Here is a 25,604-nt window from a genome sequence, read left to right as displayed (position 1 = left end):
CATTGCGAACCTTTAGGACTTTTTCATTAAGAAGTTTTATTACATACACTGCGTAAACTATAAAATCGCTATCCAACTGTCGTGTGAGGGGCAAAGGCAAAATTGCCCACTTTGCAAACATTTATTTGAATTTCAGAAGATTTATTTTAGTGACCAATATTAAATTCCCCCATAAGTGCTCTTCTCTGCCCTCAGTAGCATTCCACTAAATCTTCTTTACCTTTATCACCTTTAATAAACCTGGTATCTCTCCATTAATACTATAAAACATGTAATCTGTGCTTTCCTTTTTTATCTCCCTAGAATTACTAGGCAAATACTTGTGTATACAATTTCCTGACCTGATCTGTATCACTGAAGAGATACAAATGTTTTGCGAGTCCTGAGTCCTCTCCTGTGATTGATTGCAATGTATGTACAGTATATTGGTATGTACTTTTATATATTTATTTATTTTCTTTAATCACAGTGATTTTAATTCTCTCCGGTTTAGGGATGCAACAAACCCTCTAATTCAGTATTTGGCTGAATCCACAAATATTACAGCTGAACACCAAACCCAACCCTCAGGCGAGCTGGAAAATGTTGGCGTGTGGGTAGAAATGCATGCACGGCAAATTTTTGCTTTATATAGGGTTTCGATTTAGTTAGGCTCTTGTATTTGGCCAAATCCCCAAACTAATCTGGGATTTGATGCATCCCTACTATTGCTAAGTACTCTGTGTTACTCTGTTAAAGGGCCAGTACAAATATTTTATTTATGTTTGTGTATTTATCCAGCACCTACGAATACACTGTTTCTTGGCAAAAATGTCCTATTTTACATAAGAAATGTTTTCAGTCTATAGTCCTGTGGAGAGACACGAATGACATTTGACCCTATTTATCTTTGTAAAAACTAAACCCCTTGTATTCTATACAGCTTATCTGATATCTGCTGTGTAAACGTGTCTTTTTTTGCTCTATTCAGCTTGAATGGCTGTCCCTATGGCTACATCAGCAGTTTTTTTTATAGCAACTACAATAGTGTTTCTGAAGCAAACACATATTTTTATCAGTGCAGGGTAACAGTACATTGTATTTAATGATGTATAAAAACACATTTTTTTTGGGTTTTACAGTTTCTTTAAGGACTTTTGTAAAGTGCCATGTCTCAGTACAAACTGTGTTTTCAACCCCAAAAAGCTCAGTATAGCATTACTGGCTAAAAAGGGCCTCAAATTTCTCCCAGCTATTAGGCTCACCTATCAGAGTCGAGGGTGCCCGGCCAAATTTGAAAAAGTGTGGTCCCCTTGGCTGGATATTCATCCAATGAGAATCATTTGTAACCATTAATGACCCCTGACTTCCAGTGCATTGTAGAAATGGATGCTGGTTTAATATATATGCATTGTTTGGGCTGATGTGATTATTAATGCTATATGTCACGATGATCAGATGTACACTATCTTCTTTTTGTCTTGTTACTGTTTTGAAAATGCAATAAAAATACCTTTATAAAAAAAAAAAAAAAAAGGGCCTCAAATGAATAGACAATGGGCCAACTTCACTAACCGGCAAAAATTCGCCAGTGCTGGCTTCATGCACATCGCAACACTTCACCAGGCGTAAATTCGCCTGGACAACGCTAATTCACGAAGATCCGAAGTTCCGCACAGGGTTCTGAATTCTTGCAAAGTTGCGTTAGCGAAAATACGATAAGCAGTTCGAAGTTACGCTAGTAATGCCTAGTACGTAAGTTGCAATAAACACGCAGGGCTTTGCCCGCATGCATTGAGCTCTGAGTGCCAGTTTTCTTCTTGCTAACATGCTTCATTAAGGGTTGCCGATCCCTTTCAACTGTGCACCGGGCCAGCTTATATCAGAGAGGCCAGGGAGTGCTGGTGGGTTTTGGAACTAATTACATTACACTACACAAGGCCAGGGAACCTTAATAAAATTATATAAAGTTGTTATAATGCCCTACAAATGTGCCCACAGTATAGTTTAGGTGCCATGTTAGCAAATGTAGGGGGGAAGGAGGGTACCCAAAAAAATATTTACGATCTTTTTCAGTTATCACCCTGTAAATAGGAAAAGACGCCAGCGTTTTTTGGGACTTAAAATTTTCAACTTTTTTTGGACCAAGTCCTATCTACTCTATTGCGCTTTGCCTGGTCTGAGGTGGCGAAGGCAAGTCTGGCGATAGAGGTAACGTTCAGTAAAATCAAAAACTTAATGAATTAGCGTAGTTACGTCCATTCGCCAGTGCGAAAATTCGCCTGGCGTTAGAGTGTGAAGTTGCGCTACAATCTCCTTCGCTAGCAAATTTATGCCAGCGCCCGTTAGTAAATCGGCGAAGTGGTAAAATAAAGTAACGCTGGCTAATTTTCACCAGCTTTAGCCACTTCGCCTTTTAGTAAATTTCCCCCAATGGCTTATTTGAGGGCTTCTCCAATGGTCAAAATGCACTGGCAGTGAATATTATAATAGTACATATTACACATGCATAAAAGCAATCAAAAACAAAACAGCTCTCACCTTGTCTGAGATAATAAATCACTAAATTCAACCGTGCTTCTGGAATCACATCAACCAGGGGTGGTAACACCTGCAGTGCACCTTCACCTGCACGAAAGACAACCTAAGACGAAAGATGCATTTTTTTATACTAAAGTGACTGGAAAAAAAAATCTTAACACTAGACTATAACCTGAATGCATCCATAAAGACAGATACATATACAGTTTATCTTGTGCATGGCAACTTTAAAATGGGGTATCTTGCAGTATTTGCCTACATTTTACATCATGCAAGATTTCCAGTCCTTAAAACTTATTGTGATTGTGTAATGTTGAAGGGAAAAGGTGGATTACAATCAAATTCATTTCCAATGAGCCTCCAAAATCTTGACTATTTTAGATAATTAGTACACTAATTGAAAAAAGGAAAACAGTCCAAGTTCTTGATGCAAAGAAGCATGTAGCATGAGAACTTACAAGATTGTGTTTAATCAGCTCCTTCGCAAATTCAATGGGTGATGAGGTACTGTCCATCAAACCTTTCAATTCTGCCTATAAAATACAAATTTACAAATATATATATATATATATATATATATATATATATATATATATATATATATATATATATATATATATATATATATATATATACATACATATATATTAAACAGATGTCTAGATTCATGTTTAACATTATACCCCCTTGTCCAATATGAGTGCAATGATTAGAGCTTGTGCTGAACATACTGTTTAACTATTGTGTTTAATCTATTTTTTTAGCTATTCTTTAGCTAAACAGGGCAAACAGGGAATTTGAAGCTACTTGATAATTGCCCCTTGCAAAGGTAGATATGTGCACAGATAATCTCCCTGGATTATGGACTCCTGCTAAAACAGTCACAACAAAGGGTGAAGGAAGGGGGCTTTATATTGGTTATCTGACTAGCAATGGATAGCCAAAGTGAAGTCATCCAGTTTTTATGGATATACAAATATCCCCTACAGGTGCTGTTAAGAAGTATTCACAGAGCAGATTTTCTCTGCACATATAGATTGAAGTATATATTTTTTTTTTGAAAGCTTTACTTTTTTTTAGATTTAAGTCTAACTTAATCACGGAAGAGTCTGTTTAAACTAATTTTTAAGAGGCCAATATATAGGGACACAGACTAAATTGCTCATTCATATTAAACTGTGTATGGCTATCTTTAAACTTAAAAATGAGTCCGCCCATATTGTCAACAGCACTGATAAAGGTGTGCAAGAGTCCATTTACAAAAACCCATAAATAAGTAGGTAGTGAAAGCAAAATTATTATATTACCTCAGCTGCCTTTCCATTATACAGTCGGAAATGATTGCAGGCTTTTAGATTCAGAGCTATTGTGCTGTCAGGAACCTGCTGTAAATATACAGCAAGTACCTCTTGGGAAACATCATAATAATCAAGTTTATAGTAGCACAAAGCCACATAGACATTCAGAGCAAGAAAATCCCTGCAGAAGAAAAGACAGTTTAAAGGGGAACTAAAGTCTAAAATAGAATAAGGCTAGACATGCTGTATTTTGTATACTAAACATAAACATGAACTTACAGTACCGGAATTAAACAAATGATTTATGCTTTCAAAGTTGGCTGCAGGGGGTCATCATCTTGTAACTATGTTAAACATCTCTGCAAGACCAAGGCTACGCACATGCTCAGTGTGGTCTGGGCTGCTGTTGGGAGGTTAAGCTTAGGGATCGTCATAAATTATCAAAATAGAACAAGTCAAATAATATCTGCCATAGAAGCCAATACAGCAAGACTGATTAATAATCAGAATATGATTGTTTCCCTGCTGAGCAGTTAGCGACCGTCTGAAGTTTCCAATTGCAGCAGTCAGAGTAAGTAAATGAAGGGAGAATATCACTGCATACAGTCAGGTCTCTTATAAAAATGGTAGACATTGTTTAATCAAAGTATATTGGAGACAGGTTTCTTTTTCTTTAAAGAAAATAAAGAAAGTAAAAATGGGATTTTATGTTTTTGTCTTTACATCCCCTTTAATTAAACCTACAAACACCAGCCTACCTCTTAGAGACCAACTGCAATACATGCAAAATGTTAAATGTGCCACATCTTATGTATAGATTAATGAAAGGTTTAGGAGTCTGAAAACCAAACAGCCTACGTTTTAGTCAACAATATGTCAATAGCAGAAGCTGTTAGGAAGTACCTTTGTAAGCCAGAAGTAGACAAAAATGGTTATAAAAATTGTGATATGTGATATATGTTCCACAGCAAGAAATAAGGGGAAATTTGCATCTTAACCAATCTGGTAACTAGGTTCCAAATTACCCAACCATGCATTGAGTTGAATAAGAGACTGGAATATGAATAGGAGAGGGCCTGAATAAAACTATAAACAGTAGATAATGAAAACCAATTGAAAAGTTGCTTAGAATTGGCCGTTCTATAACATAATACAAGTTACCTTTAAGGTTAAATACCCCTTTAAAGGCCGCATATATTACAAACATCTAACTCTCACTAAATCATGCAACTCTCACAAGTAACACCTGTTTCTAGGAGTTGCATGACACATTGGATAATCCTATCACAGTAACTATACAGAATCAACACCTCTGTGAATTTCTTCAGATGTCACCTCTTTGAAGAGTAACAATGGACCATTGTGATTGGTGTGGGAAGTTCTCGGCAAATAAACTCTTCCACTAATCCAGTCAGTTGAACTGAAGAAGCTGCTCGGATGAGTAGTGAAACGTCTTCATTGATTTCTCAGCAAGTCCAGTTGTTTTTAGATTTACTTATACTAGATAAACATCTAAATACCTTGTATAGTTTATCAATACAAAAAGCTAAATGGTTTTTCCACACAGTCATTTGCTTCTAGCCGATATATCAACCGGCTGGTACCTGAACCATTTGGCTTATTTTCGGCCCCAAAGTGGTTTTCCTAAGGATTTTTATGTTTGCATTTTTGTTTTGCTTGCGGTTATTATACATGTGATTATTAAAAACGTTATCTTACTGGACCGTGGCCTTTCGTGCCTTGCAAAGGAAATGTTATATTATATGCTCTACACTACATTATCAGTTTTTATTTAGTGTGTTTATAACTTAGAAGTGTTCTTTCTTGAACCTTGAAAATTGTTTTTTGAAAGACATTTTTAAGTTGTGATACAGATCTTATACAAGTATTTCAGGAGAAATATAATTTTTTTTATAATTTATCGATCAGGGAAGCCCGTCGGGGGGTCCCATACACGGGCCAATAAGCTTCCGACTTGGTCTGTCGCCAGCTTTTATCGGCCCGTGTATGGCCTACCTTAAGTAGTAGAAAAAACTGCTCTTATAGCAGAAAAAAGAAATCAAAAGCTAAAATGTAACTGCTAACATTTTAACTGCAACATTTGATGTAATTTAAACATACTACCTGTTTTCTAGGAGTATCCTCTTGTAAATATCTATGGCCTCCTGGTAATGTGATCGCATGTAATGAATAGATGCCAAACTAAGCTGATCCTCAATGACATCTTGAAGGTTCTGGTGAAACACCATGAGCTTCTTCTCATCATTGAACTGAAACAAAGATGACATATTCATCACTTTTTATGTGCATTTGGAACATTTTTTCTTAAGTCAGCTGATCAGAAGCTAGAATACCAAGCACATAACTTAATGGTTGCTCTGACAAGCACACAATTCAATTCCAATCTTTATTCACTGTACTTTTAAATAACCTCTAAGCTATAAACTCTAAGATATACAATAAGTAAGTACAATAAGTACCGGTAATTATTTTTGCTCCCTCCATACAGCATCTATCTAAAACACAGGCAAAAACTTGCTTAAAAATGAGAATGAGTTCCAAAGAATATAACATTAATGATTAAAGCGAATGCCAACTTAATAAATATTTTTTTACTAATAAAAAAAAACATTATTCTATTTTTTGCAATATTGCAATATCCATTCATTACAAATGTTCTATGGTTTTTAAGTTATTAGTATATGTATCGCTATTGTTTATCTGTCCCTTTCTATTCTCTGCCCTGATGGCTCAGACTGTTGATACAATGTAAGGCAAGGCCGTTGAGTAACAGACCTACCTGTCTTTGCTGGGACACTGAGGGGCAGATTCACATAGGGTCTTATATCGAGGGTTAATTAACCCTCGATATTCGACTGCCAAATGTAAATCCTTCAACTTCGAACATCTAAATCGAAGCATTTACCGCAAATAGTTTGATCAAACGAAAAATCGTTCAATCGATGGATTAAAATCCTTTTCGAAGGATTTAATCATTCACTCGAGCGATTTTTCTTCGACCAAATAATTGCCAGGAAGCCTATGGGGACCTTACCCATAGGCTAACATTGCACCTCGGTAGGTTTTAGGTGGCGAAGTAGGGGGTCAAAGTTTTTTTTTAAAGAGACAGTACTTCGATTATCGAATGGTCGAATATTCGAACGATTTTTAGTTCGAATCGTTCGTTTCGAAGTCGTAGTCGAATGTCGAATTAGCCAATTCGATGGTCGAAGTAGCCAAAAAAAACATTTGAAATTCTAAGTTTTTTTTATTCTATTCCTTCACTTGAGCTAAGTAAATGGGCTCCTTAGACTTTTGCAACATTGTTTAAAAAGTAACAACCAGGAGTTTAACAAATGCTGCCTTCAATAGCAATTGTTTTTAGAAAAATAACTAACAGCACTTAAAAATTTTGATATATGTATATGAGAAAGTTGCTTAGCATTATGTTTTCTTTCGTCAGGCACATTTCCATTCATGCAAAGTAAATTTGTATTCAGAACACAAATAACTGAAAAGTAATATGGTGATGCAATCATTAAAATGTTATGAGAGTCATTTTCATACCTTATGAGCCAGATGGAAAAGCAATCGATTCTGAAGGCGACTGTTGGGTGCTGAAATTGACAATAACAAGCAAGTCACTAAATGCTGTTATACACTTGAAATATAAATCTGGTCACACTGCCAATGTTTTTGTAGCAATAACATTATCTTACGAATAACACTTTTAAAGCAGAAGGAAAGGTTAAAACTAAGTAAGCCTTATCAGAAAGGTCCATCTAAATAGAACAGTAAAGCCCCAAAGTAGTGCTGCTCTGAGTCCTCTGTTAAAAGAAACACTGCATTTCTTTCCTTCTATTGTGTACACATGGGCTTCTGTGTCAGACTTCCTGCCTTCATCTTAAACCTCATTGCCCTGGGCAAGAGCATGCTCAGTTTGCTCCTCTTCCCCCGCCCCCTCCCTTCTCTGCTGTAATCTGAGCCCAGAGCAGGGAGAGACTCAGGCAGGAAGTGATGTCACACCACATTAATACTGCAGCTCCCATCCTAAACAAACAGAGAGTTTCTAGAGCTTTTTACTCAGGTATGGTAAAACATTCTACAGAATAAATATAGCATTCTAGCTTGCACTATTGCAGCTAATCTATTGGCAATAAAATGCCTTTGTAGCTTTCCTTCTCCTTTAATAACTAGCTGACTGCAGCAGATCATTTTCCCATCTTCAGCAGGCATTTACAAAATAATGAGACTGTGCTACACTTGCTACCTTCCTGATATCTTCATGTCTTCTGCCAACATCAGAGTAGGGAGTTTAACCATGATCATGACCTGCATCAGCCCCTGTACATTTATGCTTATTCACAGGTATCTTTTCTCCTGACCTGTGCATAACATGGGACATACCACTACTACTGGTATCCTGCATGACACCTGAATGTTGCCATATTTTATAGGGAATAATGTACTCCCTATTGTAAATTTTAAGGATATCATAAGTCACTGACAAAATTGCTGATCAAAGTGCATCAGTGAGGTGATCCTAGCAGGAATATCAGACAGCTGCTGATTACACTGTTTCATACACAGAGCAGTAATAATCTCTTACCTTTATCGGCTGCTTCTTCTGCCTCTTTGTACATTCCTAGGAAAAAATAGGTGCAAGCCAGATCCACCCAGACATCAGGATTACACCCTTCCTGAAGGCTCAGAGCTTTAAATACCTAAAAAAATGTCATAGCCTTATGTTAACTTTTTCCTTGTAATCTTGTATAACAAGGAGATTAAAACTATATGTTAGGGGGTTATTTACTAAAACTCAAATTTATCTCAGTTTTTTATTAAAACAAAGTCGACCTTACTCCCATCCACAAATTTAACTAATTTATAAATAATTCTTCTCAAAAAGTTGGTGCGAAAAAACTTTGCGAAAAATTTGTGCTTCAATTCGATTGTATGATTGACGTTCCTGAAAACTCGACTTTATTGAATTGTCACAGCGAATACTCAACTTTATTGGATTATTGGAGGAAAACCAGCACAGATCACTCTATCAAGAAACAACTTCAGGGACATCTGCCATTGATTTCTACATTAGCTCGACAGATTTGACATGGAGTATATTTGGATTTTTTAGCACGTTTGGGATATAAGAAAATCTCTAAAAAAAATCGAGGTTTCCCCTTTAAAAAGCCAACCAGAAAATTTTGAGGTTTAATCAATGGGCCCCTTTAGTGATGATAGATGATTGGGTGTAAGTTTTGGACACGCAAGTATATGAATACTTATAGCTGCCACACAGCCTATAGAAAAAGCATTCAGGCACAGTTAAAGTTACAGGTATAACTTTCCTTGCTGGTTTGGTTAGAGTTTCTGAGCAAAGGGTAAATTAATATGTTGCACATAACGCACACTGTTGCTGGGGCCTCAGTGAATGAAAATGCTCCTATAGTTCCGGAGTACAAATGGTGAACACCATATAATACTAAGGGGTTTAATGTTTGAAACGGTTTTAAATGCACTTCAAAATTTATTACACAGTAAGCAGTGTAGTTAACGAGGGACCCTGACATGCTGACCAAAATGTGGTATAACTCAGTTTTTGTAAAATTTATTTTAATGGATTCACACAGATTAAATTTGGGCACTGCCATTTTTTTCTCATTTGTGGGTGTTTGAGTATTTGATATTATCTGTGTGCTGTGACAGCACCTTTTCCATATGTGAGACAAAAACACCAGGTAAAATGCCCATTGGACTGTGCCTTTATTTTATTCACAAGCAGCAAACAAAAATCAAAGTTATTTGCATACAGCAAAAAACATATATAGGTTTACTATAAGACCTCTAAGTAGGCTCAGCAACTTGCAGCTTTCATGAACATTACCCATGGCAAGGCACCATCCAATGTTGTACTAACTAAGTTCAACAGAAATAAGTGTCAATTGCACTCAAAGCCCTTTAAGATCCTTTGTGCTTTCTCAGTAGCAGCTTGCACCTCACTCCCTCTCTGGTTTAGCAAACAGAAAGTCCTGGCTACCTTTTCCAAGGGACCCACGGCCATGGTTAGGGTAAATTAATCCAACACCACTGAAATGAAAGTTACATTCACAGTGTCTAGGGGTTTTCTCAGCATCTCACACAGCCAGAACTCCCCATATTACACTCAGAACAGAGCAGCACCTACCTCCAAACTACACCTTTTAATTAAACATGATTCTCATTAGACCTCATACTGAAGCAGACCCCTCATTTTTGCAGCTCTCTGTGCGGTTTCATTAGAAATTCTGGGGGGGGGGGGAGTTACACCTTCCTACTATGATTTCCCATCCGAGTAATCATGCTAAAGTACATATGAAAGGATGTCAGAGCTTATGCAATTAAGTAAAGCCTTGAGGGAAAAGCAAACATAAGAGTAAATACAAGGAGCAAAAATGCATTCAGGTCTGACAGTTGGAAATATTAACCTAAAATCAGCAGTGCTCCAAATGTAAATTAACATAACAATTAATGGGAAATTGATCATTTAATCCTGAAATGTGTCATATAAGACTACAGCTTTGATTCTTTGCCATAAAGCAAGCTGTATTATGCCAAAAAGTGAAGATTAAGTTCCAGAAAATACACCTTGAAAGCATAAACAACTATACATTTTTCATGGGCCTTTCAGAACATTGAAGCACATCCAGCATCATTTTCAAGTCATTCACAGGGCCAGATTTGTCACAGCTATCTCAGTTAGGTACAAGGCACAATTATTTACTGCAAATTATTGGAATAAATATCATTATGATAGCACATGCTTTTATACCTCCAGAGATCTTTTGTAGTCTCCCAGATGAAATGAACAGTAGCCAATCCACAATTCTGTGTCATCTTCACTTTCCCCAACCTGGTGCTTAAACTATGAAAACAAAACCAGATATCCCTGTTAATAGGCACACTGAATACAATGTTTATAATATTTGTATGATTAAATTTTGATCTCAGTTTTGTAACTGATCCTTTTTTTTAAGCTCTAAATGGATGCCGTACAACAAGCAAGACATTTCTGCGTTGAACATTTTTAACATTGAAGTTATGTTATTCTTGTTATCCTGCGTTTTTTTTCCACAACATATTGCTTTGTTAATATATAATGACCTTTTCACTTAATAACACATTCAGGGCTGAACTTTCTATATAAGCACTCAAGGGCACATGCCTAGGGGGCAGCCCTCAGGTGCCTATTTAAAATTCATGTTTTTTTTCTAGCTTGCCCCTGCCATTCAACAGACAACTTTAGCTGAATCCATCAGTGGAGCTGGGTGGAGGTTACCACTCTCCAAGCTAATCGGAACATTGACAAAGACTTCCCAAATAGATAGGGGAGGAGGTGACTGGCAGGGGCAGAGGAGAAAAATACTTTCATGAAAAAACAGTTAGATGCCAGCAGTTTATAAAGGGGTGGTTCCCATAATTAATAATAATTCCCAAATACCCATAATTGATATTCAATCTGATACTGAGTGATACTGAAGCCTCAAGACACAGTACAAGAGTTTTGCATTTAACATAAATAAGGGTCCAAATAGTCAATCCCTGCATGCAATTTGCATCAGAGATTAACAATTTGGATCGATATTGATCTGAATGCTGCTTAGCACTAAGGTGAAGTGTTAGACTGCATAAAACAGTCAAACACAATTTTACAAATTGGCGCTTTTATCAGAAAAATATTCCTGGCAGTCAGAAAAGTTATTTTCTGGTATTCTGGTACTTTATAAATCAGCCTCTAAGTGTTTGTGCTCAGTTGAAAAATAAAGTTTGAATTCCAGTGCTCAGCTATTTACAGCAGTACCTCAAGTAACGTGGTTGCTCCAGTAAAGTCTCTCTGTGCAAGAAGCTCATCCAGTTTTGGAACTTTTTTTCCTTTTTTCTTTCTCTTATCTTCTTGCTGTACATCGCTGCCTACAGCTGGTTTGGCTCGTGAAAGCATCTGAAAAGAAAGGTATATGATAAAAAAACAGTCTCAGCCTGTATGCTGGCAGCTTCTTTCTTCTTTACCTGCACTTGGAACAATTGTATACGCCCGGGTGAAGGCACAAGTGGCATATTTCGGTGAAAAAATCAAAGGTTGCCTGCACCCAGACGGACGTAATTGTTCTAGGTGCAGAGGAAGAAGAAATAAACTGCCAGCATAGTTTAATTCTTTTTTTTATGCAGCCTTGAGATTAGCCCCATGTGGCATTAGCCTAAAGGTTTTGATAAAGGGTATTGAATATGCTGTCCTAGATGTGTACTGCTGTTTATTTTATGAAACTGCTACTAAAGTAATGAAGACATTACATGCATTTACATTCAAAGAAAAGTCAGATCTACAGTATTGGAGAAAAAAGTTAAATATGCAATGAAAACTTTTTACAGGCAGCACTTTATATATTGGAAAAGGGCAGGTCTGGGCACATGGACCTGCTGTTTTCAATGAATAAATGCACCCTTTAATCAGAGATTATAACTAGGCCTTTGCATTTTCAGATATGCCATTATATAGTCAAAGCTTCATCTTTGTAGTTTTTGACTGCAACTGAAGCAGACTAATCTAGATCTGGTAAAATCAACTGGAACCGGAAAGAAAATAACGTGATTTTTTTTTTTTGTAAGCAAATTTAACTTCTAGATACATTGATTGTAGGACCATTTCACATATTCTGTAACTGCTTATCAGTCAGTGCCATAGGACCTCACCAGAACTCATATGTTCTGCTCCCTCTATAGCAGGACTATACCATACTTTACTAATACGAGGTCTAGTTTTAGTGATGTTGTGCCAATATGATCCACATCCATAAAAGCATTGTTAGCATTCTGTTTCATGGTAAATATTACTTAATTGTATTGATTTATATTAATTTTTATTACTATATTTGAAAAACAACTATTTCTTATGTAACCATAACAAACGAAATATTGAATCAAAAGAATAAAACATAAGGGTAATTTAGTCAAGCTGTTTGTTGACAGTGTCTTGAGATCTACTGACCACCAACTAAAGGTCTATTGGTAGATCCCGATCTACCTTTTGGGCACCCCTGCTCTATAGTGATGCCCCTGCCCCTGTATAAGATGGTAAGTATAATAGGCAGACAAAAAACACTATTAAACATAAGAAAATACTTTCACCATCTACCATTGAGCAAAATGGCTACAGTACACTATGATCTGCATGCAAATATATTTTCCTGAATTTTATTGCATTTTAAGTTCTTCTTTTGGCACATGAGCAGCAGCAGGCAACTAAACTTACCACCCATCAAGTTGCCGAATGGGGAACTATTGCAAAAATAAAAATTTAATAAAATGCATCATCTCATGAAAATTAGAAACGTTCAAAATTTAATAAATTAAAAATGATTAGCCGTTTCTGAAACAATCGATTTACTCTTCACTATCTCCCTTCCAATCTGGCTCTCTTCAAGCAAGAGTCGGGGTCAGATTTTGATTGACAGGTAAGTCTAGCACATCTTTTGGGGGGCTCTCTTTTCTGGCATATTTATTAGAGCTATCTCAAATAACGGAGTGCATCAGAAACAAACTATAACAAAACAGCTAACTTTGGCACAAATCTAGCATGTAGAAAGACAGCATTTCTGGCTATTTTGAAAGAGTGAGCTCAGATACATATTCTAGGTAAAGGGAGCCCTCTAAAGGATGTATAAGACACAACTGTCAGTTAAACTCTGACTCCTCCACTAGAAGAGAATCAAGTGAGTAAGATTGTAGAGTAGGGGATGCTTGAGATTAGTTTCTGAAACGGTACAGGTTTTATTTACGTTTCTTATGTCAGTGTAACAAAATGTATATTACAATTTAATTTTTGCAATGGTACACCTTTAAAAGTTGCCCCTGGGCATACGTGTATTGCAACTAGGTATTCTACAAGTGCCTGTTAGTAAATAGGTTGGCTTACATGCCATACACACAATCAGGCCCATATTCCTCAGGTAGAACAGCAAGTGCCAAATACAGAATCCAGCACAAGCAAATCTATAGTCCTAGAGTATGTGCCAAGCTTTCCTGGTGGAATAAACAGGTAATAAAACACAGTGAGGAGCCTCTTCTTTACCTACACCCCAGTGTGGCCTTTGCGATTAAGACACTGACAACTTCACAAGTACCAAACCTGGTGCGTCTATATGTGCATTGCTAGACATATTATTGACCTCACCATCTTTCCGTGGCGTTGATTGCGGAGTAGAAGCTGAAATGAAGGCTCGTGGAATCGTCACGCGCCCGTTCCTCTCTCCCAGGAAACCGGTACATAGCACAGCCGACTCTGTTACCTTAGTAACAAGGACTTTAGTTGCGCATGCGTCAAATGTGCGGTGACGTCAGCCCTGCAGAATTCTCTCCGCGGCCATGGTTTGTAAGGGCAAGGTGACTGTGTGTGCATATAAATATATTGCGATCTCACGCTATTTGACTGGCCAGTTACATCATGTTTTACTGAATTTTGATAAACTCACGGTTGCTTGTATAACTCTATTATGGGAACGTTCAACGCAGCTTCCGGTTTCGTTCATTAAAAATAGAGGCTTGAGACGCATTTGTGAAAGCCGGAAGTCAATAAAGAGATAACTTTGAAAAGTGTGCGTCGTAGCTTTGTAACAGGAAAGTGTTGAAACCTCTGCGCTATTACATGGGAATAACGAGAAAGGATGACCAGTTCGGGGAGAATTCATATATTTCTTGGCGCCCCTTTGATACCTGCTCTGTCAGGCGGTGCTGAGGAGAATGCTGAGGTGAAGCATTACATTGAAACATGGAAAGAGCAAAGATGTATTTATCAAAACCAGCGTATCTGTTTTCAAAGTGAGAATATTGCAGCATCGCATGATGGAGCCGAAAAACAGCAGCTTCAGGAAACGTATACTCAGGGGGAGTCTGGGCAGCAGGTTCATACTATATCCCATGCTCCGGCCAATACAATGGGACGAGAAAAAGAACGTGGTTCTAAAAGTATGAATGATTTGCTCTTCATTACACAACATGCTCAGGCTACCCCAGATCCTAAACGATCGCCGTTAAACCTAAACAACATTCGTACAGATGATCTCCATGCCGCTTTACCTAAAAGGCCAGAAGAACCTAAAGGAACACGAATTCCCTGTGAGAATTTGTTACCTTCAACAAACACTGAATTTCTGTCCGTTTTTACATCCAGCCAGGTAGCTGTATTGGGTAGTGGGCATGTTTATGAGCAAGATGACGAAGCCTTCGAGGAGAGAGAAATAAATAATTTAGGTGCTGAGATGGCACTTGGTTTTAACCAAGAAAATGCTGTATCATCGTGTTTGTTTCAGAAGCAGAAACAAGAATATTCAGACAGTTCACTTGAACTTTTTACACCACCAACTGATGATGCTGAAATCCCGTCCTGTAAACAAATGGCGCAGTGTCAAGGCAGCATGAAGAATTCAGAACCAAAAAACAAAAGTTGTGACATGGTGAGGACAGCTATCTGTAAAAGGCCAAGGGTCTGCGAAGATTTACCAGCCTTTTTCCAGGCTCCCCTCAGAGTACACAGTGCTAAAAAAGTTAAGCAATTGGATAACATTGATAAGCATGAGCCCAAAGATAGTAGGCATAGAAATAATCCTAAACTGAAATCATCCAAACGGGTGTTCCTTCTAACACAGTGCTCTGAAAAAAAGAGAGAGTACAACGTCTTGGTTACTGTTGTACATCCCTGCTATTTAAAAGAAATACATGTAAAATCTGGACCCAACGCTGGTTCTCTAATTCCTTTAGCTACAATAGTAGTTTTGGATCAGTCAGATGTTGAATGCAAAGTAGTTTTGTGGAGGTCTGCTGCATTTTGGACTTTAGCAGTATTTCCTGGAGACGTAATAATGCTGACAAATTTGACCGTCCACGAGGACAGATGGAGTAATGAAATTTTGCTGCACTCTACATCTCAGAGTCAGCTGCTTAATCTTGGAAACTGTTCTACTGTGAACTCTGAAGAATGGTCTCACATGGTGGACTGCACAGCCCTTCAGGAGTTAGTTAAATATTTATCAGTCAAACGTTTGTATCTAACGAACATTGTACCTCAAAAGACCCAGAAAATGGACTCTATATCTTACATAAGGCTTGAAAAATTACAGCCTGAATCATTAGTACACTCTGTCCTGAAAGTCTGTGGTATTTCTTTGTTGACAGAATGTGTGTATCACTACAAAGGACAAAAACAAAACAAAGTGATTCTGACTGTAGAAGAGGTCAAATGGCATACACATACCATGGTTCTGTGGGGTTCCTGTATTTCTTGGTGTGATCAAATCCGACTCAAAAGAGATCACATCTGGGATTTTAGATATTTATACACCAGGCGAAATCCAGTCTCTGGAGAAATAGAGCTACACACTACCCCATGGTCAACTTGTGAATGTTTATTTGATGATGATAAAAGGGCTGTGGATTTTAAAAGGACCTATTTCAAAAATGAAGAAAATTTCATTAGACAAATGGACCTTTTGTCTCTCTTAGAGGAAAAATGTTCAGGTGAGATTCAAATTAAGGCCAGTATCTCAGAATTGGAATTTCTAATTCCAGGATGTAGGAGTGTCTTCATGGATCACAGAACTCAACTTTCTGATATTTTAAAGTTTCTGCCTACAGTAATATACTCTGGCTGTGAGAAGTGTAGGCGTGAACTTAAAACAGATGAAAACCAAGTATATGAGCAGTGTTTTTTCTGCCTCCCATTTAACAAAGTAAAGACATTCTTCAGACTGGTATTAATGACTATTGTGAGTGGGGAACATGGGATCTGTGTGAATGTTCCATCAGATATTCTAGAGAAGATATTTTTGAATATATCACCTAACTTGCTGAATAAGCCTGTAGCTTTTACAACTGTAACATATGGGGTTATTGTAGCAGACCTGTGCCACTCACTTTTGGCAAAAACAGCAGAGACGTATTTATTGAAAATCAGAAGCAACTTTGTGCTGGATGAAAACAGCATTCCAATTTATCAGGAATTTTATTTACTGGATTTTCATATTGAACTTTGATGCTCAGTGCAAAACAAGTCATGGTTTATTTTTTTGACGTCTTCATTCATCTTCTGTAATCATCAATTCATATTCAAGTTGCTTAAACAGTTTTAAGTAGTGAGAAGTAAAATTGAAGTACAGGTATGATGTTACTTAAATTGAAATTTACTGTATAGTCCAGACAGCACATTCTTTTTGTATACCTGTTTTTTATTTGCAATACTATATTTTGTATTTTCTGAGATATCAATATATTTATTGATTTTGTTTTATCTAAATATGACATAATAAAATTGAATTCAGATCAAGGCAGAGAGATTTTGTTGACAGGTGATTTGTAATGGTAAAATAATATATATATTAAGAGAAGCACAGACCACACACCCTTTCTCTGTTGCAGGTTACTCAGCTGGGTGAAAAACTGTATAAATAGCAAGCAGAGATTGATAACCATTATTCATTTTATATTTTCCTCAATCTTAGTTGTAACAAATATATCTGCCTAACATAGATGTGACAATACAAAGTACTGATATTTAGAGAAATGGAACCAGCACCATTATTCCCATTGTGTACTGCTGTTCAGACTAGGCATGTGCTGGGCCGGCCCGAAGCCCGCAGTTCAGGTGGGTTTAGACTGACACGCACAAAATGTTTGGGCTGCGGGTGGGTGCCTTGCTGTCCTCCCTGCCCACAACCTAACAGAGCCCCAACCTCCATGTTGAGTTGCGCCTATATATAGACGCTTGCCGCCCACCCCTCTGTGATGTCAGAGATAGGGGCAGGCACTGGTATATAAGGAAGCATGGAATTGCTGAGTTGGGTGCGGATCTTGATGCGTCGAGTTAGGGTCGGGTGTGGGTCGAGAATTTTTCAACCAACATATCACTAGTTCAGACTGCCAGTCATTACTGTGAGCTTTGTTGCTGTTATGATATAATAGCTTCTGTTATGTTGTGTGCTATAATTGGGGCATATAGATAGTAAGACTTTTAAAAAGCTATTCTTAGCTACTAGTTAACTAATATATGTATCTTATTCATATATTTGTGCTTTATGTCACCAAAGAGCAGTATAAATAACCTAAAACTCTTCTATTAGGGAGTTGCTCTGTTGACCATCCTCACCAAGTACTCTGGGAACCTCTCTATACTTTTGGCCAGAAAAACAAGTGGATTTATGTTTCTTGACAGAATGCAGAAAGGCCATAATTGGTGCCTTAAACCGTTTCCCACTTCACTCTTATCCTTCATTTTATCCAGGATGGGCCCCATTTCTTATTATACCTGGGGGTGAAGTGGTTGTGTGGTGTGCTGCCATGGTCTTTAGGTTTCCAGTAGCCATGTGCTAATCCAGATATGAGCAATATGTCCTGGGTCATGGGTGGACAGATGACCAAACAGCAGAGGATTGATTTGAACTGATTAGCAGAACTTAATCTGCATAGCTGGAAATGAGCAAGGCTTCTCCAATAACAAGATGTTTCTCACTGCTGTTGAATGTAAACATGATAGTATATTCATTAGCTGTAGTGGAAGTTAATTTAACTTTAGCAAATGTACAGGATGCACCATCATTGATTCTACATCCGATTTAAGCAAAGGTGGGATTTGTTTGTTGTTGCAAGGAATCACTGTATTAATAGGACATTTGCAGCCTGATGTTCAAGCCAAGATTGTACTGTAGGACATAGTGCTGCTTAAAACCATGACTGGTGTGATCTTTGTTCTTGAAAGGGATTGCAAGGGGCTAATGTCTCTTCCTGCCTGAACACTTGATTGCACAAGTATGCTTCTTATCAAATACACACAAGTTGTAGACTGTGTAAACCTACTATAGCCACTCAGGTGTTCAAACATTACCAAATATAGGGTAGTTACATTGTGTATGACATCACAATGGAATCTCTTTGTTTACCATGCTATATAAGTTGTAGTACTACCCATAATAAACTGAACTTGTTTTGCAACACACAAGCCTACAGTGTCGTTCATTGCAAGTTCCCTGATCAGCACGCTTGGAGAGATGATATCAGATGGTTTGCCGTTGCATCAAGTATAAGATGAGCCGGCTCGCAGCTGCAAGGACAGTGCAGGGATAGCACAGTGGAGTTTAGTGGCCCTAACAGTTTTCTGGTGTCAGAAGTGGAACGGCTGGAAATCCAGAGGTAAGTAGAATCACTGTCTGAACTGACGGTGTTTTCTCTTACCTTTGGCTCTTTCCGATTGTCCGATTCTTTAGTTTAAATAAGTGTCTCATGTATGGTTGAGACTGTCTCATGTATGGTTGAGACAAGGGCATGATTACCAGTTTAAATAAGTGTCTCATGTATGGTTGAGACTGTCTCATGTATGGTTGAGACAAGGGCATGATTTGCAGCTAAAGTGTCTCATGTATGGTTGAGACTGTCTCATGTATGGTTGAGACTGGTTATAGAGATCCCATGGTAGTATAGTAAAATAGGGATACTCAGGTTGTGCACGGAGACCATTTCTTACTGACTGATTCATCTTTCCATGCGTATTATTGTCTTGTCTTGTCTGTGTATTTGTGTTTTAAAATATATCTGTGAACAGCTGCAGCGTTAAGAGTGATCGCGAGTTGCTAAACGGGTATTGTTGGGACCTTGATCTCAGTTCAGCCCTGGCTTCTCTGTTTCGTTGCAATCGTACATGACACGTTCTTTGATAAGAATTTAAGGTATTGATATATTTGTTTTTTTATTGAATTTAATAGTCCACATAATTGATTAACCAATATTTCTGTTGACTCTATTTCACTTCTCTTCCTTCGGCCTATTCTTATCCCATTATACACCGTAGACGTATAAACTCTGCGTGTTCAGAGTTCGAGGCTATTTTTCCTGCAAAAAGTTTAGATTTAGGAGTCCAGGCAGTAGGTGAATAAACCTGGAACAGAGAGTCAGCCTATAATATAAGAACAAATAAACAGTTCTCGTTAGGAAAACTGTGAGTTACATTTAATCATTACACCACTAATTAGTCTATCCTATACCTTCTTTTTCTCTTTTTGATACTTACTAATCTTATTTGTAGACTGTACTTGTCTTGAATCAAGATGGGTGGTAAGACTTCAAAAAATTTACCACCGCCCCTCCTTAATGAGACTTGCAAACAGTATGTGTATAGATGTAGTCCTACTGGAGGATTTTATGTTGACCCCTGGGTAGATAATCTTGCAGGTTGGTGTGAACATTTAGAGCTAGACAATCCTTTTCCACGTGATGGAGCTAATGATTTATATTATATGAATATAGTTTATCAAATGTGTGTTCAGAAGAAAGAAGGTGACCCTAAATGGGATTATACATATATGACACCGGGTGGGAAAATTGGCTCAAGATTGCCCCAGGTTGGTACTCTACACCTTCCCTCCCTAAGAACTACAATCCATGAAAAATTGGTGTTTTAAAACTATTCAACAACACAATTCACAATGCTCTACAACCTGTGATCAAACTGTTAATATTACCCCAACCCCTTACATGGCTATCTACCCCAATTTGACACATAAACCAGATACCGTGGAGGATGATGAGATTTGCATTGCTGTAGCTTCTGCTCCTATAGTACCCCAAGCTGCCCCTATAGCACTAGTCCAAGCATCCCAGTTGGTTCAACAACCAATGCCTGTCCCTGCCCCCACCCCGTATGATTAAACTGCAGCCTACCCATTGCCGGCCTTCCCCCTATCTGGCTTAGATACAGTAGATACTGATAAAAATCGAGATACCCCAAATGCCCGAATTAGAAAAAGATATGGGGATAACCAGGTTCTACATAGGGCTGCCCTGAAGGTTGTACCCCACTTTTCCCTGTCATCTCATCCTCATTCAGTGCAGACCCATACATTGTATTAAACGTTGCAGGAGTGGATTTATTATTCCTAGTGGACACGGGAGCCACCACCGGGTACTAACTCCCACTTTCCAAACACCGCCTTTACCTATTGTATGCCCAGGCTCTACCCGTACCATTTCACACCCATTTACACTCATCCCTGGGTTCCCCCGAAAAGAGATCTATTCCACAAGTTAGGATTTCAATCCATCAGAATTTCCCCTGATGGGGGCCTTTCTGCAGATATTTTTGTTTCCGAAACTAACTCTATTTTTCTAAATTTTAACGACCTTTTTACTAACCCTTCCATTCTGTCTGTATGGGCTAATGACAAATTTGATGTGGGCTTTGTTGACTGTACACCTTACAAAGCACTACTTAAACCACACTCACATCCAGTATACATAAAACAGTACCCTCTTTCACAGGAAAAGTTAGATGGTATCCGTTTGTTAATACAGATATTCCTTAATCAGGATATCCTCACTAGTGTTGTGTCTCTTTACAATACTGAGAATACAGATGAGACAGCGCACACTCTTACAGAATCCTAGACAGATAACGTCCGGTGCACAGTGTCAGGAGTACGGCTTCTCCCCTCAATCAGTGAAAATAGAAACACATTGGCACACGAGGCGATTTAATGCAGGGTTCTCCCCTTTACAATACTCCCATCAATCCAGTTCCTAAGAAGAACAATGAATTTCGATTCGTACAAGATTTAAGAACTATTAATTCACTAATTATACCAATTGCACCTATTGTGCCAGACATTACGGTTCTTCTTACCTCCATTCCGTGTGATGCTTTGGTGTTCACGGTTTTGGAGTTATCTAATGCATTTTTTATGGTTCCAGTAGACCCTGAGACACAGTTACTTTTGGCTTTTACTTTTGAGGTGTTCCAACTTACCTGGAAACGCCTCCCCCAAGGCCTAGTGGATTCACCAGCGGCTTACTCCCTGGTGCTCCAGCATACCCTTAAGTCATGGGCCCCCGGCCATGGTTCTGTCCTGCTTCAATATGTTGATGATTTATTGTTGTGTAGTCCAAACCAGGAAGCTAACCACCATGATACCACCTCACTGCTGCAACATCTGGCAGCAGAGGGTCATAAGGTTGCTAAACATAAAGCTCAGATGGGGGCTGAGACTGTTGAATATTTGGGATTCATTCTTTCCCATGGCCAGAGACAATTAAAACCCAAAGAGAGTACAAGCACTGACTAAGATAAAAAAAACCTGAAACTCCAAAGGAAATGCTGTCCTTCCTTGGCATCGTCAATTATTGCCGTCAATGGATACCGAACTGTTCTTACTTTGACAATATCTTAAGACAATGTACTAAAAAGGATGCACCACCTTACGTACAATGGACTGAACAAATGACTAATGCTTTTCATTCTCTCCTACAGACATTGGTTACAGCACCTGCGCTTGGTTTACCTAATTATGTTAAACCTTTTCATTTATATGTCAAGGACACCTGTAAAACCATGGCTGCGGTCTGTGCTCAAGAATCTGGGGGAAGTTTTCGTCCTGTGGCCTATTTTTCCAAAGTAATGCCGCTTCCGGTACAGGGGATGCCGGCGTGTCTCAGAGCTTTAGCAGCTAGTGCTATGGCTGTTGAACTGTCACAGTCTGTCACAATAGGCCACAATACTATTTTGCACACCTCACATCAAGTTACACACCTATTGAAGAACATTACCACCCAACACATGACCTCCCAAAGATTAAGTGGCTATGAAGTTATTCTATTAGGTACTGCAAATTTACAGATCAAATACGCAATCAACACTCAAGGGCCTGCTGCCATACTGCATGCTCTATTACATCTGTCTGACCCTACTAATGCTTTTATACTCGATCCTCATGACTGTGTTGAATCTATCCACTACTCTACCTCACCTCGACTCAATCTAACTGACACTCCTTTGTCACATGCTACTAACGTTTTTGTTGATGGTTCCTGCTCCAGGCCTTCCGATGACACCTACAAAGCAGCATATTCAGTTGTCCAACTCCCTGATATTGTACTTGAGACTAAGTCTATCCCTGTTAATTCTGCACAAGCAGCAGAACTTATAGCACTCACCAGGGCCTGTCACTTGTTTGCCAACCGCCCTGTTAATATATTCAGTGATAGTAGATACGCTTTTGGGGTAGTTCATGATTTTGGCAAAATTTGGCAACAAAGAGGTTATGTTACTACAGATGGGAAATCCATCGCACACCCTGCCCTCATTGATAATCTTTTACAGGCCATCCAGCTTCCTTCTGAAATTGCAATTATCCATTGCAGGGCACATACCAACAGAACTGACGAGATTTCCCTTGGTAATGCCCTAGCAGACCAGGTTGCCAAAACTACTGCATCCTCTGCCACTCCCACTGTCATCCCCATGTTTCTCCACACACCTCCGAGTTGTCCAGACAGTCAAATTCTACAGTATTTGCAAACATTTGCCACTCAGACTGACCTGCATTTTTGGGAACAGCAAAATCTTACCCTTGACCAGTTTGGTCTTTATTCCATCCAAGGCAAAGTGGGTATCCCCGAAAACAGTCTACCCCTACTTATCTCTCAAGCTCACGGCATTGGCCATAGGAGTTCTAAGCTCACTTTGGCTGAAATGCAAAAACATTTCATCGCAAAGAATCTCAGACAGCATTGTTCTACCTTTGTTAAAACTTGCCTCACCTGTCTTAGGGCCAACACCTTAGGAACACACAAAGTACACCAAAATTTGCCTCCCCCAATTGCACCTTTTTCTCACTGGCAAGTTGATTTTACTCATATTCCTAAAATTGGCAAACTACAGGAATATTTGCTCGTTTTTACCGACCATTTCTCTCGCTGGGTAGAAGCTTTCCCTTGCCGTCACGAGGACGCCAAAACCGTTTTTAAGTTCCTAGTTAATGACATCATACCCCGATTTGGTTGTCCGCAACAAATTAATTCCGATAATAGCCCAGCTTTTGTTAGTAAGGTCCTCCAGCTTCTAATTTCCACCTTACAAATCACATGGAAGTTTCACATTTCTTACCATCCACAGAGTGCTGGTGTTGTTGAGCGAATGAATCGCACCATAAAGGATAAGCTCACCAAAGCCACATCTGCCACATGGAAGTCCTTTTTACCTGCAGTACTAGCTGAAATACGTATGACACCACATTCAGTTACTAAATTATCTCCTTTTGAAATTGTTATGGGACGCCCATTTCCCACTCCCTGGGTCAAAGGCCCCTTAGTCATCCAACACACTGATCTTAATTTAATTCAGGAGGAGTATGTACGTAATCTTATTACTACATTGAATGGCATCTATGGTGATGTTTCTTTGTCTTTTCCTTTGCCCCCCCAGGAGCCGACCCATCCATTTCGCCCAGGCGATCCTGTTGTGGTTCGACAGCTCCATCGCTATCGAAAAGGGGGATTCCCATTTGGCCCACGAGTCACAGTGATTGCCATCACACGGACAGCAGTCCTCACCGATGCCAGCGACCATTGGATCCACGCTTCACGAGTGAAACTCGCGCCAACACTTCCAACGCCGGAACTGAGTAAAGCTGACAACACGGAACATGACACCACCACCAAATCCGTCACAGAAGGACCCGAAGATGACGTCTCAGGACCTCACACCCCTACCACCGATGATGATGAGGAAGTCGACAAAATATGCACTATGGTGCATAATTGGCACTTTCCTTTTTCTATTTTTCCCGATTATGATAATCCTTAACTGCATATGTTACCCAAACCCTCACAGCCCTTTGGGATCAGTTTGTTACCAGTTTTTCAAGAGCAATACAAGACTCCATCGCCATGAACGATCAAACCCCATCGCCACCTTAGGAGGTCAGTCTACTAATGAATGATAAGTTGCAATCAAACAAAGTGATGGCACTACCACCTTCTGGTATAACTCCATTGGCAAAAAATCTTAGCTCAGATCGGTGTCACCTTATTGATTGTCTTAATTTTTGTTTCATTTCTTTTCTGCTGTATAATTCCCTATAACAGGAAATTAACTTCATCTTTAATTACTTCTTCTGAGGGCTTGCAACTTAAGCTTATTCATGCTGCTAGCGTATAGTCACTTATGTGACTAAAAGGGGGATTGAAAGGGATTGCAAGGGGCTAATGTCTCTTCCTGCCTGAACACTTGATTGCACAAGTATGCTTCTTATCAAATACACACAAGTTGTAGACTGTGTAAACCTACTATAGCCACTCAGGTGTTCAAACATTACCAAATATAGGGTAGTTACATTGTGTATGACATCACAATGGAATCTCTTTGTTTACCATGCTATATAAGTTGTAGTACTACCCATAATAAACTGAACTTGTTTTGCAACACACAAGCCTACAGTGTCGTTCATTGCAAGTTCCCTGATCAGCACGCTTGGAGAGATGATATCAGATGGTTTGCCGTTGCATCAAGTATAAGACGAGCCGGCTCGCAGCTGCAAGGACAGTGCAGGGATAGCACAGTGGAGTTTAGTGGCCCTAACAGTTTTATTTTGTAATTTTTATTTTATAAATAAGACACTGCAAAGTATTGTAATATTTTTTATAGCTTTACATTACATTAGTGTCAGTTAAATGTTGTCTTATTTATATTCACATTTGTATTGATTTGAAATATATCATTATACATTTTTAATGTGGTAGTTTCCTAATATATACCCCCCTCAAGAATAAGATCAATATTTCTACTGACTGACAAGGCTATATGTGTTAATAGGGCCATGGACGGAAATTATTAAAACAGTTTAGACCTGTCAGATCTATGGCCCTTTTAGCGGTTGCAGGTTGGGCAATACTGAAATACTGATGCAGACAGGATACAACAAGATTCCTCGCTGCACAGGA

The 25,604-nt window shown here is 38.7% G+C and overlaps 3 protein-coding genes across 4 annotated transcripts in view; 2 read left to right on the top strand and 1 right to left on the bottom strand.

Moving 5' to 3' along the window:
• Positions 1 to 14,194, bottom strand: part of ttc26.L (tetratricopeptide repeat domain 26 L homeolog) — a 29,516-nt gene extending 15,322 nt beyond the window's left edge. The window contains exons 1-9 of the mRNA XM_018258736.2: positions 14,026 to 14,194; positions 11,659 to 11,796; positions 10,630 to 10,722; positions 8,428 to 8,542; positions 7,386 to 7,435; positions 5,943 to 6,088; positions 3,828 to 3,999; positions 2,979 to 3,053; positions 2,521 to 2,623 (exon numbers count right to left, since the gene is read on the bottom strand). Coding sequence (XP_018114225.1) covers positions 2,521 to 2,623; positions 2,979 to 3,053; positions 3,828 to 3,999; positions 5,943 to 6,088; positions 7,386 to 7,435; positions 8,428 to 8,542; positions 10,630 to 10,722; positions 11,659 to 11,796; positions 14,026 to 14,028 — 895 coding nt within the window. The 5' untranslated portion in view covers positions 14,029 to 14,194. The remainder of the gene's footprint in view (positions 1 to 2,520; positions 2,624 to 2,978; positions 3,054 to 3,827; positions 4,000 to 5,942; positions 6,089 to 7,385; positions 7,436 to 8,427; positions 8,543 to 10,629; positions 10,723 to 11,658; positions 11,797 to 14,025) is intronic.
• A 127-nt stretch (positions 14,195 to 14,321) lies between these two features.
• On the top strand, positions 14,322 to 17,169 carry shld2.L (shieldin complex subunit 2 L homeolog). The gene has a single exon (XM_018258735.2). The coding sequence runs from the start codon at positions 14,516 to 14,518 to the stop codon at positions 16,877 to 16,879; it is 2,364 nt and encodes a 787-aa protein (XP_018114224.1). The 5' UTR covers positions 14,322 to 14,515; the 3' UTR covers positions 16,880 to 17,169.
• A 144-nt stretch (positions 17,170 to 17,313) lies between these two features.
• LOC121403087 lies at positions 17,314 to 25,266 on the top strand. Of its 2 annotated transcripts, none has more exons than XM_041590643.1 (2): positions 17,314 to 19,561; positions 22,135 to 25,266. In XM_041590643.1, the coding sequence occupies exon 2, from the start codon at positions 22,216 to 22,218 to the stop codon at positions 24,466 to 24,468; it is 2,253 nt and encodes a 750-aa protein (XP_041446577.1). In that variant the 5' UTR covers positions 17,314 to 19,561; positions 22,135 to 22,215; the 3' UTR covers positions 24,469 to 25,266. The 2 variants fall into 2 exon arrangements, with proteins under 2 accessions (XP_041446577.1, XP_041446576.1); XM_041590642.1 differs by having other exon boundaries at positions 19,918 to 25,266.
• The last annotated feature ends 338 nt before the right edge of the window (positions 25,267 to 25,604 follow it).

Source organism: Xenopus laevis, chromosome 4L, assembly GCF_017654675.1.
Source record: "Xenopus laevis strain J_2021 chromosome 4L, Xenopus_laevis_v10.1, whole genome shotgun sequence".
In the NCBI taxonomy this organism is placed as follows: Eukaryota; Metazoa; Chordata; class Amphibia; order Anura; family Pipidae; genus Xenopus; species Xenopus laevis.
The sequence above is the reverse complement of the archived record's forward strand: the minus strand, read 5'-3'. Positions and strand labels throughout refer to the sequence as shown.

Bases quoted from the DNA above. Each gene is read 5' to 3' on its own strand.
- LOC121403087 (XM_041590642.1), top strand. From the start codon at position 21,979: ATGCTGTCCTTCCTTGGCATCGTCAATTATTGCCGTCAATGGATACCG.
- shld2.L (XM_018258735.2), top strand. From the start codon at position 14,516: ATGACCAGTTCGGGGAGAATTCATATATTTCTTGGCGCCCCTTTGATA.